Source organism: Phalacrocorax carbo, chromosome 1 (genome assembly GCF_963921805.1).
Source record: "Phalacrocorax carbo chromosome 1, bPhaCar2.1, whole genome shotgun sequence".
In the NCBI taxonomy this organism is placed as follows: Eukaryota; Metazoa; Chordata; class Aves; order Suliformes; family Phalacrocoracidae; genus Phalacrocorax; species Phalacrocorax carbo.
In genome coordinates, this window is record NC_087513.1 from 5,149,191 (window position 1) to 5,167,327 (window position 18,137).

The following is an 18,137-nucleotide window of genomic DNA, read 5'->3' on the forward strand; positions in this document are numbered from 1 at the left end:
ACTAATGTTTCTTGTTCTCAATCAGGCCCATGTGTAAACAGCTCAGCCCTGTGAAAACAGACCCTCTGGACAAGTGCAAGTGCAGTACTTGAAGGCTAAGCCAATGATCTCTGGCAACATCCCAGCTCTGGGACTAGGGCTCTCCTTCAGAAGCTGCAAGACCTCAGTCGACTGTCCCCTGTGCCTAGAGAGATTCAGCCCCTACTTTGCTATGTCCGTGAGAGCCCATTAGCAGCTGGGCTATTCTGAATTAGGACTACTGTTAGCAAACCTCTTATTGGTGCCTTATTCAGGGTTCTTGTGCAATATTGGTTTTCTCTCTCCATATTGGGAACATCAGGCATGTGTATTCTAATGACAACTGTATTGAAGAATCGTAAGAAGAGTGGAAATGTGAAAAACAGGCACAGCCACATAGCTAGGATAGTGGGAGATAACTCTTACAGGAAAAGATGGGAGAGGAGTTGGTGATGCTGGCAATAGAGAAGTTGTTTGGGAGTGGAAGTAAAAGTCTTACCTGGGAAATTAATCCCTACCTGCCTCATTCATTACCTCCTGTCTCTGTCCTTTAAAACTGTTTGGAAGGATCATTTTTCTCTGGCTTACAGCTCTGAATCTGAGAACCTGATACCTACCCAGTAGCCCGTGGGTGTCCGAAGAGAGGCCTTTACTATTGGAGATGTAGAACCCCAGGTGATCCCTCTGATATGGGGCTGGCTTCTTGTAATGGTGGATGAGGATGACGAAGCTGATTGTGTCTCGTATCGTCACAGTGATGTTGGAATTGGCAGAGACGGACACCTCGAGGCTACTGCTCCGCACAACGGCACTCCGATCACAGGACAGAAGTAGTCTTTCCCCGTCATCCAGGATGATTCTTTTGGGTGTGATCTCTAGGTAAGATCTCTCTGGCTTGTTGCTGAGGATAGTGATGGTGCGGAAGTAAGTCCGATGCTTCTTGTGGCCGTTGGGTGGTGCAGGAGCTCCAATTAGTTGCCCATTCACAGTTACACCTTGCAGGAAAATGATCAATAAATGAAAGCTGGAACCAAGATTAGGTTTGTTGTCTCAAATATATAAGCTTTGCAACTGATGACATGCAAATTCGCCACCTCATGCTTGATTATTTCACCTACCAGTGTTCAAAGCAGTATGGCCAGTCTGTAATAAATTGATTACCTTATACAGAGCACCTAAATTTACCTAAGCTTAGAAATACTGGCCTTCCCTGGAGACAGGTGCCCCCAGCCCCATTAGTCCTAACATTGCATACACAGTGGTACAGGATAGGATCAGCTGCTGCTCAGCACAGCCACTTCCTAAGCTCCATCCAACCTTAGACCTACCTATCATCAAGACAATGATGTGCTGGAGTTTTGAGCCACATCAGACTAATATTTATCTTCCTGACTGCTGTAGCCTGACAAACTGTGGTATGATTTACCTAGACCACCTATTTGTTGATGCATAACTGCAAACATACCAGATATTGGAAGCCTAAGAAAAGCTGCTGGCAGCCCTGCTTTTCCTAATATCACCAACTGGCCTAGGGACTGAACAGAGAGGACCTGGGTGTATCCGAATGCTGCTGTCTCAGAGTATCTCAGGGTAGTAGACAATTGGAGTTTGATGTCCCTCTCTACCTGACTCCTAAGAAAAGAGCTAGCCTGGGAAGCCACAGAGTAAGGGTTACTACCTTGGCCAACATGCTAAAGACTGAGCAGGACCACTAGCGAAGTGCTAAACCTCCTCAGGTGGCAGTGTAAGAAATTCAGGTTCTCTCTGTGTTGGTGCAGAATAGGACCCAGAACCCTGCACTCCCGTTGGGTTATTTTCACCTTCACCGGTGCTGCTCTTCCAGCTTTCCTCAGTTTTGCCCCAAAAGAACCACTTTTGCGTAGTCTAAGGTGCAGATCCCACCAAGTCGGCTGAAGCCTAGATATCCACACTAAGATTCCCAATTATTTTAATTATTTTTGTGACTTCCTGTCCTTAAGATAGTGTCTCACTTCCCACAGGTCTCTGAACAGCTGCTAGACAGTAACAATTAAGGAGAAGATTTGTGGCTAACCCAAGCCATCAACACTGAGATTCCATCATTGCTGATGGAATCTCTCATTTCTGTCTTTATAGACTCAACTTGCTAGTGCTACAGAGCCTGTTTTTTTCTCAAGCTTATTCCGCATTTGAGCCACAGAATCACTCAAAGCTGTAGTGCAAACACAGTCTGTGAAAGAAGTTTAAGGGAAATGTTGCCGGGAGCTGGATCTTACTCATTAAGGCAGGCATGAACACAGAAATATGGAGGCTAGACCACTGCGACACAGAACAGAATTCTTATAAATTTATTGTGGGGTTGTTTATCTTCTTTGTAAAACAAGTCTGTGCATTGTCTCTTATTTTGACACCCCTTTGTCCCACCATTTCCCTGCTCAGGACGTAATCTGCTTATAAGCTGCAGAGCTTAGAATTCCAGGACAGATCAGACCACAGCCTGGGCTCCTGGGGATCAGACAGGCTTGGGCAAGGCAGATCCTGAACTGCATGGGTTTTCTCAAGGCTGTCACGACTCGGTAACCAGTTTGGTGGTCCCTTCACTGAAACAGCCTCAGTGCTTGCTTAGCCTGTTTGGATAATTTGCTCTGTCTTGAAGCAAACAGTGCTGTAAGTAAAGAATGAAGTTCCAATAGCAGAGCAATTTTGGAGAGCCCAAATCTTTCATTTGCATGTTGTGACTTTGTAACTAGAGGGCTGATGAAGTTGTACCATCAAAGAAATGCACTGTCTCTGCACCACAAAGCTGAAAGCTGTTGTAGCACTGATCCAGTGCAACCCCCCGACCATACTGGGTCTAACCATTGGGAACTGAGCTCTCCAGTCCAGCTGGGCTGAAGGAGTGCAATATGGTCATCATGCACTCAAGTGGGTCTCTTGGCTGCTTACATGTAATTGATCCTCCCTTGATTCCAGTCAATGAAGATCTGAACTAGGAAAAGTTTGGATACACATAAAGGCCAGTTCTCTCTATGGTTAAGTCTAATCTGTTGACAAATATTTGTGTAACAGTAGCCAGGCCTCCTCCTTACTTAGGCTTACTGTGAATTCACCCATAAGCTATGATAAAGTTGGAGGTCAGTAAGTGCAAGTGGATAGTTTACCTCCCCTTCTAATCCAGGTGATTAGAGCCAGAAAACTCACGTGCACCAATTTTCCTTTGCCTGGCCAGAAAAGCAACTTCTTCTGATTTCCTGCCACTTTCTTGCCTATGAAGCACCTTGGTGCTTAGTCTAATTGCTAGAGAGCTGGCCTTTCACTTCAGCTCTCCTCCACAAGCAACTGCTTTGCTTGGCTGCTCACCAGATTCCTTATGATCAGAGACCAGTCGGAGAATGTCCCCTGGTTCTCCGTCAATATTGAAGCAGACTGAGAACTTGCTGGAGGGAAAATCAATGACAAAGTGAGGGTCTCCATCCGCTGAGAACACATGGAAAAAAAAGACAACTGTGAGAGACTTACACAAAACTGCAATGTCCAAAAATGTAACAAAACTGCTTTTCAAAGTGTGTTTGTCCCTGTTTTTTCTAAGACCTCATGGTTTGTTGTTTTTAGAGGGTTGGATGGAATTTGCCAGGAAATGCCAAGGTTTGCTTTGTTTTTCACAAAGATTATTTTGTTTTGTCTTGTTTTTGTCACAGAAGAGGTTGGGTTTTCAAAGCAAACTCAAAACCCAAAGCAGTCCAGGTGAAAATGAACATATTTTCTTCCTGGAATATAATTTCAGTGATTTATGGGAATTGTCACGCAGGTGTTTTGTACTCCTCCGTACTCTGTTGGAACGCTACATCCCCCACAGCCCACAAAAATGTGTCCTCTAACCAAGGACAGCTGCCTGGGCACACCTCACACTGAACCCTCTTGGTCCTCAATATCACATTGGAGCTGTCAACAGGAGATTTTTAAACAATCCTATGACCTTAATTTTTCAACAATCCTTAACCTATCATCAACTACCAGATAGTTGTTTTTAATAATAAGACAAGACAAAACCCTAGTTTTTAAGATAAATTTGACCTTATCCAGTGAAATTCAAGTCTAAATTCTTGATCTGGGCTTATTCTTCAGTGCTTAATGTATGAAAAGGATATTAAGTAAGGGTGCAGAACCAACAGAGAAATAGCACAACACTGCAGAATTTTTTTTTTCATTTGACAACGCTTTTTATGTTTCAGCAACATTCCTTTATAAAATGTTTTTTGACTAGTTCTAGTACAGAGAGAGTGTGCTTCCTGTTCTCCCCTAATCTACACAAGTCTCAAACATGGCTATCAAGTGTTGGAGATCATCTGCCATGCTATGTTTCCTCACACTTCTCTTTACTGATCCTCTCTGTATTCTGTTTTTGCTTTCATTTTCCTCCCTGCTCTGCAGGTGTAGTAAAGAGGATTTTGGCTGATTCATCAGGATGGTTATACCACAGTGGCATGCAACTGGTGTTTCCATAAATCAACTACTATTACTGGGGATTATTAAAGGCACAAAAACAGGCACTGACCTGAAGTTTTGGAGATTTTAATTCTTTGATTATCTTGCTGTCTGCGTATTCCTAGAAGTGAGGAAGGAAGGCTGTTACAATTACTTATTGAGCAGCAGAAAGAGACACAGTATAATAATGCTCCCAAAATATTATTCAGCCAGATTATGGGACGTACTCCTGCAGCTACTTTAACCTTCATTTAGAATACCAGTTTTTCTTCACTGTTTTCTACAGAGCAGGGGGTGAGTCAGGTGCCTAAAAGGTTTGCTCAAGGTCACCCTGCCCACAGTTAGCAAAATCAAATTGAAAAATCTCAACTTTCTTTTTACCACCCCTCAGTTCATTGGCTAGATCATCCCTGTTACCAAAGCCAGCCGTGAGGCACTACCTATGCAAAAAGATTTCTTACCAGCACATGGTTATTTTTCCCTCATACCTGGTGGTGCCTTGTGTCCCTGCAAGCTCTGCAACTTCTCACCAATGCCATCGGTAGAAGGGCTGATAAATTCCTCTTGAGGAGGTTCTGAATGGAGCCCAGCCTCTCTCATCTTCAGAACAGTGAAGGGAGTAACAAAATTGTAAGTCAGGGCAATTGACTTGGCTTTCTCCATCAAATAGTCTTTTTCCTGATTGTCATCACTCTTCAAACGGGAGTTAAGCAATTCCTTGATGGTGAGGTAACTCCATGCCCTCTCAATGTAATTTTTATCACCTTTGCCATCTTCCAGGCCAGGGACACCTCTGATGTCATTCCTGCTTGGCAGGTCAATAGCCACATCTGTTTTGAGGACTATGTACTTCTTGGAGTTGCTAGCAGTCACCTCCACGTGGAGACTATCTGAGGTATGGTTGATGAGTTTGCCAGCTATTATAATTTCAGAGCCATTGAAGTAGTTAGGGAAGAAGTTCTGGGTGACTTGCTCCACATTGTCTTCAGGGTAATCGACACGGATGTCAGAGAGAAGGGGTGTTCCTATTTCATCATAGAACCTTAAACAAAGACATATTTCTCACCATTAGTACTGTTCATCTAAGTGTATGTACATACTCCTGCACTTATGCATGGCCTAACTTATGGTCTGACTTAGACTAACTAATATGGCTGCTAAGACATTCAGGAGCAGTTTGAGCTATCAGGCCCCAAATTTAACAACTGCATCCACTGTAACTGGGCCCAGAGAGATGGAGGAGTCTCTACCCTTGGAGATTTTCAAAACTTGCGTGGACAAGGGCCTGAGAAACCTTACCTAAATTTGAAGTTAGCTCTTCTCTGAGCAGAAGGCTAGATTACATGACCTCCAGAGGTCCCTTTCAACCAAAATTATTCTCTGCCTCGTTTTAGTTTTCAGTTTTTCTTAGACATCTAGAGTCTCTTAAGTAGGTTCAGAAGCATTTAAGCATGGCCTGACAGTCACTTACCTTCCACTATGATTCCAGAGCTCTACAAGATGATATTTGTGGCCCACTTAAGTTTTCTTAAGAGGACTTGTCCATTAGAAGTAAATTCTTAGTTTCTCAGGCTCACAGAAAGCCCCCTAGTTATTTCAAAATATACTTAGAAGAGATGCTGTTACCCACAGTTTTCTAGTGGTATTATGTATGGTGTTCCAGAGCCAGAAACTGTTAGACCCAGATGCTAGGTCCCCCAAAGCTGGAGAGTATCTGAATGAAAACTTCTCCATCAGTGGAAGAGCCCTAGATACTACTGTTCAGGGCAGCCAGTGTAGGACAGGCAGGAATACAGTTTTCTGATGGCCAAAGGAGGAAGAAAATCAAGAAGGAATCTCACTACACTCCCATAAATGAGGACATTTCCAAGGAATGGAGGAATCTTAACTACTAAATGCAGGCAGCCTGGCAGAAGAGAACTAACTGCTACCTTATTGCTGATTTTTCTGTTGGAGCAAGACATAGCTTCTGTGGAACCAGACAGCTTAACCCTATAATGCCCTGTTAACATGAACCTACCATACTTCTGAGGCCAGAAAGCCTTTACAAAGGGTCAAGGCCTAAGTTTACAGTATTCTGTTTTCCCTGCAGCAATGTGCTTTTGATGGATCTTCCCAAGCTGTTCCAAGAATGCCATATTTCCCATTTAAATGCCAGACTTCTCATCTCTTGGCAAGACATTTGAGTCTAATTTGGTAAATAAACAAAGAATTGGCCTCAGCCTTTTTTAGTTCAAGCTGCATTTATTTTTCACATCTGCTTAAACAGATTGTCTGGAAGCTAGAGACACTCATTCTGTTTTATTCTCTCTCCAAGGAAACCCAAAGCCTGAATTAGTTGACTTTCTTTTAAAGTCTCTCTGAGCACTCAGTGTCTTTGATGCAGAGACCTTGTCACATTTTAAAACATGAGTGAATTAAACCTGAGCACTCTCTGTGAAATAACTGCTGGGTGGTACCAAATGGTGGAGGGAGAGATACAACTTGTCTTATAATACAATGCAAGGACGGACCTGTGTAAAAATTACAACCCACTGACCACAAAAATCAGAAATTACATTGGCACCCACATAGGTTTTCCCTCCAATAGTGATTTAAATTGGCATCCAGCAAGTAATTGCGCTTTTCTGTATAAATTTGGCACCAGCTGCCAAGTGGGTTTGCCATCACTGAGCTTGATAAACAGTGAGCTGTTTATCAGGTAGAGGTGTTTGAACAAGTACTTGCAGTGCTGGGTTCCTGCAGCCCAATCAATCAGCACATCCTCCATTTGCTGGGGAATGCCACTCACTATCCAAAATGCATGTTCTGAGAAGTAAATGACATGGGCAAAGTGGCAGATGGATCTACAAAATCTGGGTTAAAAGGAACACATTCTTGTCCTAGTACAACCACAGCAGAAAGAACAGCCCTACTGCAAAGTGCATGGTCTCATTGCTCCAGATCAGTTAGGCACTAGCCAGGCAAAATGACAAGTCTCTGCTCAATGACTGTCTCTTTTTGGTTTCCGAGGTTGAAAACAGTAACATTTTGGGAGTGAAAGCCAAACACGTTTGACTGGAAATACTGACATGCTGGCTGACATTTTAAACAGAGCTGTGGTTCAGATATCTTTTTGCTCTTCCTCGCTAGGGTCTCCCCTTGGACTACAGCTCCCTGATCACAGAAGAGGAACATAATCTCTGGTCCTACTGAATGATGCAGATTAAAGGAAACTTGCTAGGAGTTTGGGTCACAAAGAATGAGGGAATGAAGCGACTATATGATCATCCCCAGAATGACCCTTATGTATTTTTCAAAGTCAAGTATTTTGGAGTTTGGGCAAAAGGTTCTAGTTTTCAAAAAATAAATAAATAATTTTCTGTCCCAAATTGGGATCTTCATTCCTGAGCTGTTTATGCTGTCAATCTGAAGTGAGCAATGCATCCTTCCCTCCCTCCATCCACCTCTGGAGAGGTGGTACTCACGCCTCCCATCTCTCCAGGTCAACATGCCCAAAGCAATGATCTGAATTAGGGAAACAAATACCTTGTTCTGAGGGGCCAGGAAGCTCCACTACAGCCCAAGGGGTCTGCTAGGAAGGAGACAATTTCTAGGCAGGCATCCTCAGTAACTGAGCGTACTCTGTCTCTCTCAACCAGAGTTGAGAGACCTCAATCTCAGAGGTAACTCCCATCTCTTGTGTCTCCTTAGAGGTTTTCCTTCCAAAAACCCATGCTCAGAGGACCCAGTGCAGATACAAGCACAGAAAAAGTAGAACAAACCCTTTGAGGTGGCTGGCTGCATCCTCATCCTCCTGGAAATGCCTTGTCATGCCACAGTTCTCCAGCGCCATCCTCTCCAGCAGCTTGTGGTCTACATCATTGCCAATGCCGATGGTGAAGAGGCAGAATTTATCACGGATGGCATCCTTGGTGTTGCTGAGGATTTTGGACGACTGTGTTTCCCCAACAGTGGGCCTCCCGTCGGTGAGGAAGATGATCAGAGAGACACTCCTGGCATCAACGTCATTCTGAGCAATGTAATCATTTAGCAGCTTTGCACCAGTCTGGAGAGCACCATTAATATTAGTCCCTGAGAAGGTACCAAAATAATTAGCTCATTTCTCCTTCTAAGAGCGGTAAAAATAATTTCCCTAAGCTCCCTTTAGTACGATGACAGCATCAGGATGTTCCTTCTCTACATGAGGTTGCACTAGTCCTTTAATTCAGTTCAGCTCTGTTACTCAGCACCAGTTCGGGATAGCTGTTTATAGTCTTATGAACTGAATTATGAATTGCAGTTTATTATGTGGAATTGCTGTATCCTTGAATGTCTCAATGTACAATAATCAGCCATGGTAAGCAGAGTCACAGCACATACCACTTCCTGCCGGTACATACAAAAATAGTTACACTTAATTACGGGACTCTCCCAGATGATATCTGAACTAGGAAAACAAGTTCTGCTCACTTTGTCTGAAGGGCACAAGATTTGAAGAGAGGAAAAAAAGCCTTCAAATGCGAAAGACAAGTGGTTTCATTTGTCCTTCCAACCCCAGGGGCTAACAAAGTTTAAAGGGAGGAGAAATGGCTTTGTTAGTGTGTTTTCACAAAACAACTGGCTAGCAATGAATGGAGCTGTCTGAAGTGGGGAGAGAGGGAGAAAACAGAAAGTAAATTAGGGAACAGATGTATGTTAGAAGAATAGCTGTGAAAATGATCCAAGCCTACTGAATGTTCACAAAAAAGGAAGCAGGAAAATAAGTACAGGTATCTCCTTGCTCCATATATTTCTTGTGCTAGTCAAAGCAAAGTGGGATTGGTTGTGGAACCTTTGTAAAATCAGTACAACTGGGTTAAAAACAGCTCTCCGAATAAAAGCAGGTGAAATGGGTTAAGAGTGAGGCACAACAGAGTCCTGGGGGTCCAGAAGGGAAGATCTAGGGAGGTTATCAGCTAGGATGTGCTAGCAGGTCTGACCATGCATCATGCACCTAGAAACCTAGTGTGCACAGCTCCAGTGACTACAGCAAGACAAGGAACAGAAAATGGGCTAAAACTGCTGAAAAGTCCTCAAAATTCAGACTGTGTTTTTTTGCAAAATGGTTTTGAACCAAAACCCTGCACCTAAACATCCTAATACTCGCTCAGCCTCCATCCAGATCTGAAATTTCCTATTTTTTCCCCAGAAAACAAAAGAAAACCATCCCATGAGGCAGATTGCATCATTTCAAACCCAGCCACGTTACAGAGCTACCAAGCACTGAAAACTGCCTTTTGCTGCATGCACAAAGATTTAGCAGCTATACTTTGTTCCCATTTCTTTGGTGTGTGAATATGACACAGCAGTGTAAGCACAGCATATTCTTTGCTTGTGTGATCTGTGAGCCTGAATGCGTTCACATTCACTGGAAGATAGTCAAGCAACACCATCTTTATAGGGAAAATGCAGAGTTAGCCAAAACTAAAGTACCACTGGCCTGTGGCAGAGAATCACTGCACCTTCCTATTGAACTCAAGTTAATAATTTCCTTTCACTTTTTTTTCCTCTGGCAGGTTCATGGGCAAACTCAGCTGGTTCCTGCACAGCTCTTTCGGCACTTCTGGAGTAAAAAGCTTTGTACTCTGAGTTTAGTCCCACTGTTGGTAATTGTTTAACTGGGCAGGTCCCTTGACCACTTCCTAAACTCTTCCTCTCACAATACAAAGCGTACAGCAAACCATCCTGTTTGCTGTGTTTTTCCATCAGAGAGTTTCCTTTGCTAGGAGTGGTCACTGCTCAAGGGCAGCCATGGGAAGGCCCTGTCTGACCTTCAACCAGCTGGGACTGCTTGCATGGAAAAGGATTTGCATAGGTCATTTTGCAGCTCTCTGCTTACCTGGGGAATGCTCGGCTAGGGTAGGCACAGCTAACAAAGTATACAAAGTATGTTTGATTACAAACCTCACTACATTTTTTTTTAATACTAGTGTCCGTAGCCTTATAGGAGACCACTGAATCAAATTTTAAAATCATGCCTGCACTCTCCCACTGTCCTGGGGTCTCCTCCTCTCCCCTCTTCCCTCCTGGCAACAAGGCACAAGCAAAAGGGGACAAGAAGTTCTTAGATGTCATTCTGGCTGCTCCTTGGTAGAGACAAGACGACAACAGCACTACATGACAAATCAGGTCTTACGGAAGGCAGTCCTACAGCCCACACTGAGTAGTCCATCCCCAGAGTTTCCAGCCCTGGCAAAATCAGGCTGCTTTTACACAGGCTTTCACAACCTGCACAAGTACTGGCCCTGTGTGTCCTTCACCAGGATGTGGTGGGTTTTTTTTCTGTGTCCTCAAGAAATAACCTTGGAAGCTTTCCCACTCTGAGGGTCTCACCAGATAAATGGGTGAATAGGCCCAAGTTGGCTTTAAGAAATATATCAGGTCATATGACTGGATCTGGGAACTCCTTCCCATCACGTACACTGATAAAGGGCACATATCATTCTGTCCCATAACCCTGAGTGGAGATAGGGAAGGGGCCCCCTTGTCCCGTGACGTAGGTCCTAATGTCTTTTTATTGCTACATGCTACAGGACCATATTTACCACTCTCCATTCTGCTGTAGTTAACTGGATAGCAAAATTAATCCTGTTCATATCTCTGGATCATACCTCCGGTAGGCGACATATTATGAATGTACTTTTTGGCATCTCTTATATTATTTGGAGTAACTGGCACCAGCCGGTCCTGCTGCCAGACCTTTATTCGGTTGGAAAAGCCAATGATATTGAAGTGGTCTTCAGGCCTTAGGTCCTGGAGAATTGTGAAGAGAGCTTCTTTGGTCTAGAAAGAGAAGAGAAAAAAGACCAGTAGGCACAACTGTCACTGCTTTAACGGGCAGGTATTTAATTCTTAAGATGTTTACTGATCTTACAGATATTGCTACAGTGACAGTTTGGCTCATGAAGAAAATCGGGATGTCCTTCTCTGTCTCAAGGCCTGATCTCTGTGGTGCCAGATGTAAATAAGATGAAAGAACAACTCTTGCCCAAAAGACCTTGCAAAGATGTGAGACATGCCTGGATCTAAGCAAGCTTAAAAATCATGCGTGACAACTAGGATAAAACCTCTCAGTGACTGGGAGAACCATGCCCTGAATTAAGAGTTACTGAATAATGTTGACTAATACCAAAAGTCTCATGGAGTTCTTCTAAAGCCCTCTAGACTTGCGGTAAGCTATAACTGGCATATGGTTAAAAAGGTTACTTGTAAGTTGAAATACCTCTAAATATGTCAAGGTTGTACATGCTCTGTTCATAACTGGGATACCGATTGGGCTCCTCCATACTCCAATGAATAGTTCCAACAATTAACAAATGTTTAAGCTAATATGTTCAAATGAATAAGATCTAGAAAGAAGCCCTGACTAGTCATTGCAGATGCTACCTGCTAGCCAGTTTTGTCCCAGGCATGTTGTTTTTCTGGCAATATTTCAACATTATATTGCTCTGCTGTTCATCATCCTATGCAAACATAGGCAACCAGAGTGAGGAAAGCTGGTATCAAGATGAGGTCATAGCAAGAGAGGTTAAGGTTCCTGGGTAATGGGAAAGACAGACCACTGAGGATAAGACAACAGGAAGAGCACAGATGTGTCCAGTTGTCCCCAACTTTGATTTAGCAGCCATGCAGCTCCCTTTGCACGGCGACAAACTTCAGCTTAGTAAGACCAGCTGAGAGAAGATGCCCAAAAGCAGCCTCTGTCCATGCAAACATACCCTATATTTGGGTGCAAAACACATGGGAGGAGTACAAGGCAATACCTGTAAATAGAAGGATCAGCAGTTTCTCAGCTCTGCCCTTTTCTTGGCCACCATTAAGCCTTTCAAACGCCAAGGAAAGCCATGTAGGAAATAATTTGGTAGACTCATCAGCATTTAAAGGTTTCTTTCATGTCTATCAGGGAAATATGTGAAGGGCTTGTCCAGAAAAAATAAAAAAAAGGTAATCAGCAGTGCTGAAAACACATGTTTCTAGGCCTGATGTTGCTATGTAAAGACAGTTTGGAAAGGAGCTCAAAGAACTGATCAAGCTGTGTCATCAACATCCCTCTGGATTCTGCATGGAAGCTGATGATGCAATGATGCAACTGCAAACAAATTACCCACCGCAGTGGAATCTGTAATCCTCCCAGCTGGTGACTTGGCTTCCAGTTCACCTGAAGTTAAGGGGAAGATTTCACATAGCTTCAAACATTTTGGAGCCAGGTCTGGAGTCTTTCCTTGCCTGTTTCTCTCCTCTTTATAAACCATTTTCATCTGTAGGGATCGCAGGATTCATCTCTGCATTTGGTTAGCTGGAATGTTACTCCACATCTCACCACCGTGCATTTTATGAATGTTTCATAGATAAGAATACTAAACCAAATGTTGGTGGAAGAGGTTCTTTCAAACATAAGGGGAGAACCCCACTAGGTTCACATCATGATGTGCACCAAATAAATCTTCAAGAAGATTAATGCCTGCCCCAAACATGAGGGCTGTCTCCCCAGTCTAACAGTTCATAGAGAACTTGCTAAGATGAGCTAAATAGCCACAATTTGAAAAAGAAGGGACCTTTTTATGCTCTTTTACAATAGCCTTTGTATTGTAAAAATGCATCAGATAATGCATGGTATCGCCCTTCAGAGGGACACTTGAACATTCACAGTCCCATTTTACAGAAGTGAAAACTGAGGCACAGACTACTTTAGTAATGATGTGAAGGCCACAAATGGAGAGCTTTCCAAAACCTGGAGTTTCCAGCTCTCAATCTTAGGCCAAACCATCTATCATGCAAACTTAAAAGGGCAAAGCAGCAATCACACAGCCAAGAAAAGGACTCTTGGATTTATTTCATGATAACAAGAGTGGCCCATGCATTTGTCTCTCAAAAAACAGAATCAAAATAAGCAGAAAGTGAAAATGAAGAAGTTTCTATCCTATGTGAGTGTGATCAGGCCTTTATGGCAATCTCTGCTGAAGGAAATTTTGGGCAGGATGTTAAAGCAAGAAACAATGAGACTACAACAGCTCCCCATGTGCAACATCCCTCCTCCACTGCCCTCCAGGGTAGGCAAGGGGGAGAAACAGAGGTGGCTAGAAGGAATGATTTGGAGGGAAACTCCCCAAGTCTCATTTCCATGCTTCTATAGCTCTGATTATAATTAACATCATTTGACCTTTCCCATTACAAAATGCTTCTTCTCAGTTTTTGCAATTCTGTCAAACTGCACTTTTCTCAGAGGGATTTATTGGGCCCAAACCACTCTGTTTTTTCTTGGAATAAGGCAAGAGGAAAAATAATCTTGCTTTGGCCTTCTTGCAGAGAGAATGCATCTCACCTCCTATGCGCTCAGAAATTCCTTTTGACATTCTTGCCTGTGTTCAGCCACAAGAAAAGAAAAAGAAAAGGAGGAACAACACATAGCATCAGTGTAGTTTGTGTGTACGCAGCATCCAAGCTAAGACTGCAGGGGGTTAGGAGGGAACTGAAGCAGACTTTCTTAGGAAACGCAGCACTTCCCCACATCCTCATATAGGGGCCAAATGCGGGGCTGGGACCATCTCTCTCTCCCCTTCTTTCATTCTCTCTTTCCTTTTCGTCTTTTATTTTTGTCACAGTTAAGTCATTTCCATGGCGCTTGAGTCAGTTTTTCCCATGAAAAAGTCCTGTCATATTTTAATGCACATGCACAGACAGCCTGGATTCTGGCACCTCTGTTATGTGCATGTCTCTGCAATTTCAAAAAATAATAAAAAACTTTGAATTTCTGTAATATATTTACATACAAACATATGTACAAGTGTGTGTAAGTGCAGATGGTTTTGCTCCAAAGCAAATAGAATGAGGGAGGCCATATGGTTCCTTCTCCTGTAGCTTTTACCTCATCCCCAGTAAATATAAAGGGTGGGATTCAGCTTTCCCAACTCAATCATCAGAAAGCTGGGCATTGCATCTAATCCCTCTCTAGGCAGTGGAAGACACCTCCAGAGAGTAATCCATCCCATCTGTCTTGGACAGGTTTTAGGATGGGCTGAGTCATTGTCTGGAAGTGCCTCTCTCCCAGCAAAGCCTCCAAGAGGCTGAGTAGCTCAGCTTCAGAGAAGGTGGGACTCACCTCAAGGCCTAATCCTGCCCAGTCCTGAGCATTATAGTGCTCACTGGGGCCAAAAGGAGCTGAACTGGCTCTCCACCTCCCCCAGAGTGCTCTGAATTGCCTGGCTCATCCTATGTGTTTCCATCTCTCCTCCCAGCCCATAAAGACCTCCAGGTTTATCCTAAAGACTGCAGTCCTTATGACGTGGCAACACAGTGTGCTACCAATATCCCTCACCCATAAATGGGCTGCAAGAGAGACATGGCTTCCCTCCAGAGGGTTGGATATGATTCAGGAGCTGGCAGGCAAAAGCAACTTTAAATACAGAGAATGTCTTGGTAAAAGTGCACTGCCTGAAATCCTAAAGTACGCAAGCTATGACTGAGTGCTCTTGGTGCCCAGCCCTCTCCCCAGGTTCCACCAGCCCCAAGGCGAGGATTTGCAGAGCTCTTCGTGACAGCGTGTGGCAGAAGCTTCACTGGGATACAGCAGCAGGTTTCTCGTTCTGGCCTTGTAAGGCCACAGCCGGAACTTCTCCTGGCTCCAAGGAGCCAAGGGCTGAGGCTGCTGTGGGATTCCCAAGCTGCGCTGCTTCAGATAGGGTCTTTGCACTTCCACTCCCACCTGGCCCTTGTGAGTCATTGCACTGAAACTCCTGCCAAAGGCGCTCTCCTTCGAGGCAGAAAATTAACCATTTCTTTCCTGGTGAGGGCTGGATTGTTCCACCATGGCTGTGCATATGACACTGGTTCATTTTGGGGATAAGCTGGGCACAGGTCTAACCCACTCGCACCAAGGAAACCCAGTTTAAGGGTCCAACACCCTTGTGCCAAGTGCTGCAAGGTGAAACACTTCTGCCAATGTGTCTGCCTGGGTAGATGCATTTTTGTGTGGAGGGTGCAGCAAGGACTGAAAGAGAGAGTGGCAGGAAGTTACAATACAAAACAGCCCAAAAAAATCAATTTTTGCCACTTTGGAATGGTTTGTAGCTGTCAGAGATAAGTTTTAAATGAGGATTTAAAAGAGGATAACTCAGCGAATGAAAAGTCCTCTGTTTCCCCCAAATTAGCATGGATGAAATTGAGCTGAAAAGTGGAGACTGAATTGCCACTTCAGTGCATTTGAGTCACAAAGCTGTGCTGGTGAATGAGCTGTCAGCACAGCTGGAACCTAGGGCTTGAAACAGCCACCTCCAGGGCTACAAAATATCGCTGCCCAAATCTGGAGCAGAAGAGTCATGGTCTACAGCTGAGGAGAGGTGGGGTGGCCATGGCTGCCAGGGAGTGATCACAGTTTTTGTCTGTGCTTCAGAACTTATGAGAAGCTGAAGATGGGCTCACACCGTCCAAATGACTGATGATCAGATACTGTCTTCTCAAGCCTACAGAGACAAGCCAGCTCCCAGCCACCACTCTGGTCTTCATTGTCACCTCCACACCAATACCTGGACATGCCACACAACTGCTGCTGTTCTGGTTCTTGCTTGCTAAGGGCCCTGCATCATGGCCAAGATGATTCAGGGCTGTACAACCTCCAGCAACAGCATGAAGAGAAGAACTACCCGAGCTACACTCCAGCTCACCTGTGACTTGCCACCTTTGGACCTGGCCCTTGGGCCTTGCTCTGACAGACCTCACTTTCCTTAAGCACCAGTAGAGCAGACCATGGGAAGAAACACACTCCCATGGGAGAGCTGAGGGCCTTCAGCCTTTTTTGGGGTCAAAGAGCTGCCTCAGAGACATCTGGGATGATGTCAGACCATCTGGGCACCTTTTAAGAGGAATCTGAGTCCCGGTGACATTTCCCTCACAGTCTCTTGGTTGTTTGAGGAGCAGGGTGAGGGCAAAGCCTGGCTGCCCTGAAAGCTGTGCTGTTCAAAGGGAGACAATGTGTGGTTGTTAGATGCTATGGCGTTGCCAGACATTGGCCCTGCTATGAAGCAAGGGGAGAATTCAAGCACCTCATTATAATGCACGCCCCAATCCCACGTATTCACACTTTCCATTGCCTAGGAGCAAATTTTAAGTCCTTCATCCTAGGCCCACATCCTCTGTGCAAGCTTCATTCCAGCCCCATTAGAAAAAAAGAAGAAGAAGAAAAAAACCAAAAGACTTTCAGTTCATGCTGAATCCAGTTCTGTATGGATAGTGGGTCTCTGCAGCACTGTAGTGTAACTCAGCCCCTCTCAGTAATGGCTTCCAGATGCAGCGGGAGCTCTCCCAGCACCCACCCCAGCAGCACCTCTGAGATCACTTGGCAATCCTCGGTTGCACCCTGCACGCCCAAACACAGCTGGCATCTGCCCTCGCAACGGCTGGGCAGTGAGACATTGACACCAGTGACACGGCCCCTTTCCAGCTTCAGCCAGCACCAGGGAATCACATGGCCTCAAGATCAGTCACTAGAGAGCATGGCTAGCAGAGAGAAAAGCATTCACAATCAAAGCCTTTGGAAAGCAGTACCCATCGGCTGAAAGCAATGCACAAGGACAGCCTGCAGACAGCAGGCAGGGACCATCTGCAACCTTATACTGAAGGATGCCACAACTAGAAGACAAAATTTCAGTGTCCTTTACTTTGTCCTTCCAGATCCCCTGTGAGAGTCCATATTTGGCAAGAAAGGAGCTAAGGCACAAGAGGTAAGCTCAAAGGGAATTAAGAACCCACAGCTCTGTCCAGTAACTTGCCTGCAACAGTGCACAGAAGGGCTCAGAAACCAGATCTCCTACAATGAGAAAGAAAAGAGTACAAGTAAATGTTGTTTGGCAAAACACTGCAAGGAAGCATAGGGAGAAAAAAACAGAAAAGCTCAACTCTCCCCTCCAATATCCTCTATGTTTTGGTTCATATCTTTCCCTTTCCAAACATGCACAGGCAGCTGATGAAAAAGTCTGGCGGTGGCTTTTCCAAGCTACAATAGCAATATCTGGTCAAATCTGCCCATAGTCTGTCAGAGGGATCAATACTGTGACTTACGGAAAGGCTGGCATCAAAGTCACGCCTGAGGTGATGCTATCGAGGTCAGACAAGGTTCTGCCATAGACTTGGTTTGGGATCCAGCAGCCAAGGGAAAGGCGGTGTGAGCTCCACTGCTGTTTCGCAGGGAGGAGTTGAGATACAGAGAGAGCAAAGGTTTGGGCAGTGTCATTCCTGCTGAGGTCTGAAGCCGCATCTTGTGAGTTTTGCTCTCCTCTGTGCCCCAGTTTCCTTCCTGCCCACATAATGCAGATCACATGCCAGTTGCCAGCAACAGGGACTTTTGTACCAAAAATGGGGTTTAACCCAGAAGTGTATCCTTGGATTTTTTTTTTTACCTTCCTCCATCCCTTTCTTGGGGAGGACAATCTGCCCTTTCTTCCTCTGCAGGGAGCGTCGTGCAGTTCAGAGGCTGCAACTAACCCTCTCCCTGTCAATGTATCTTTGTGCTTTCTTCCTGGCAGACACTGATTGCGTAACCAAGGAAAACTCCTTCACAATTCTGGACAACAAGTATTTTGTTTTACACTGACACTGGCCTGATGGGAGGGAGTTTGGTTGTAGAGCTCTGGACAATAAAG

The 18,137-nt window shown here is 44.6% G+C and overlaps 1 protein-coding gene and 1 long non-coding RNA gene across 2 annotated transcripts in view; one reads left to right on the forward strand and one right to left on the reverse strand.

Moving 5' to 3' along the window:
- ITIH5 (inter-alpha-trypsin inhibitor heavy chain 5) overlaps positions 1 to 18,137 on the reverse strand; it is a 49,953-nt gene that overhangs the window by 3,358 nt on the left and 28,458 nt on the right. Inside the window, exons 8-13 of the mRNA XM_009506547.2 lie at positions 11,115 to 11,286; positions 8,247 to 8,556; positions 4,971 to 5,524; positions 4,553 to 4,603; positions 3,358 to 3,474; positions 636 to 1,013 (exon numbers count right to left, since the gene is read on the reverse strand). Of these exons, the coding sequence (XP_009504842.2) occupies positions 636 to 1,013; positions 3,358 to 3,474; positions 4,553 to 4,603; positions 4,971 to 5,524; positions 8,247 to 8,556; positions 11,115 to 11,286 (1,582 nt within the window). The remainder of the gene's footprint in view (positions 1 to 635; positions 1,014 to 3,357; positions 3,475 to 4,552; positions 4,604 to 4,970; positions 5,525 to 8,246; positions 8,557 to 11,114; positions 11,287 to 18,137) is intronic.
- On the forward strand, positions 808 to 7,844 carry LOC135311910 (uncharacterized). Its single transcript, XR_010371454.1, has 3 exons — positions 808 to 897; positions 5,263 to 5,377; positions 7,615 to 7,844. It is a non-coding gene; the product is annotated as an uncharacterized LOC135311910 (long non-coding RNA).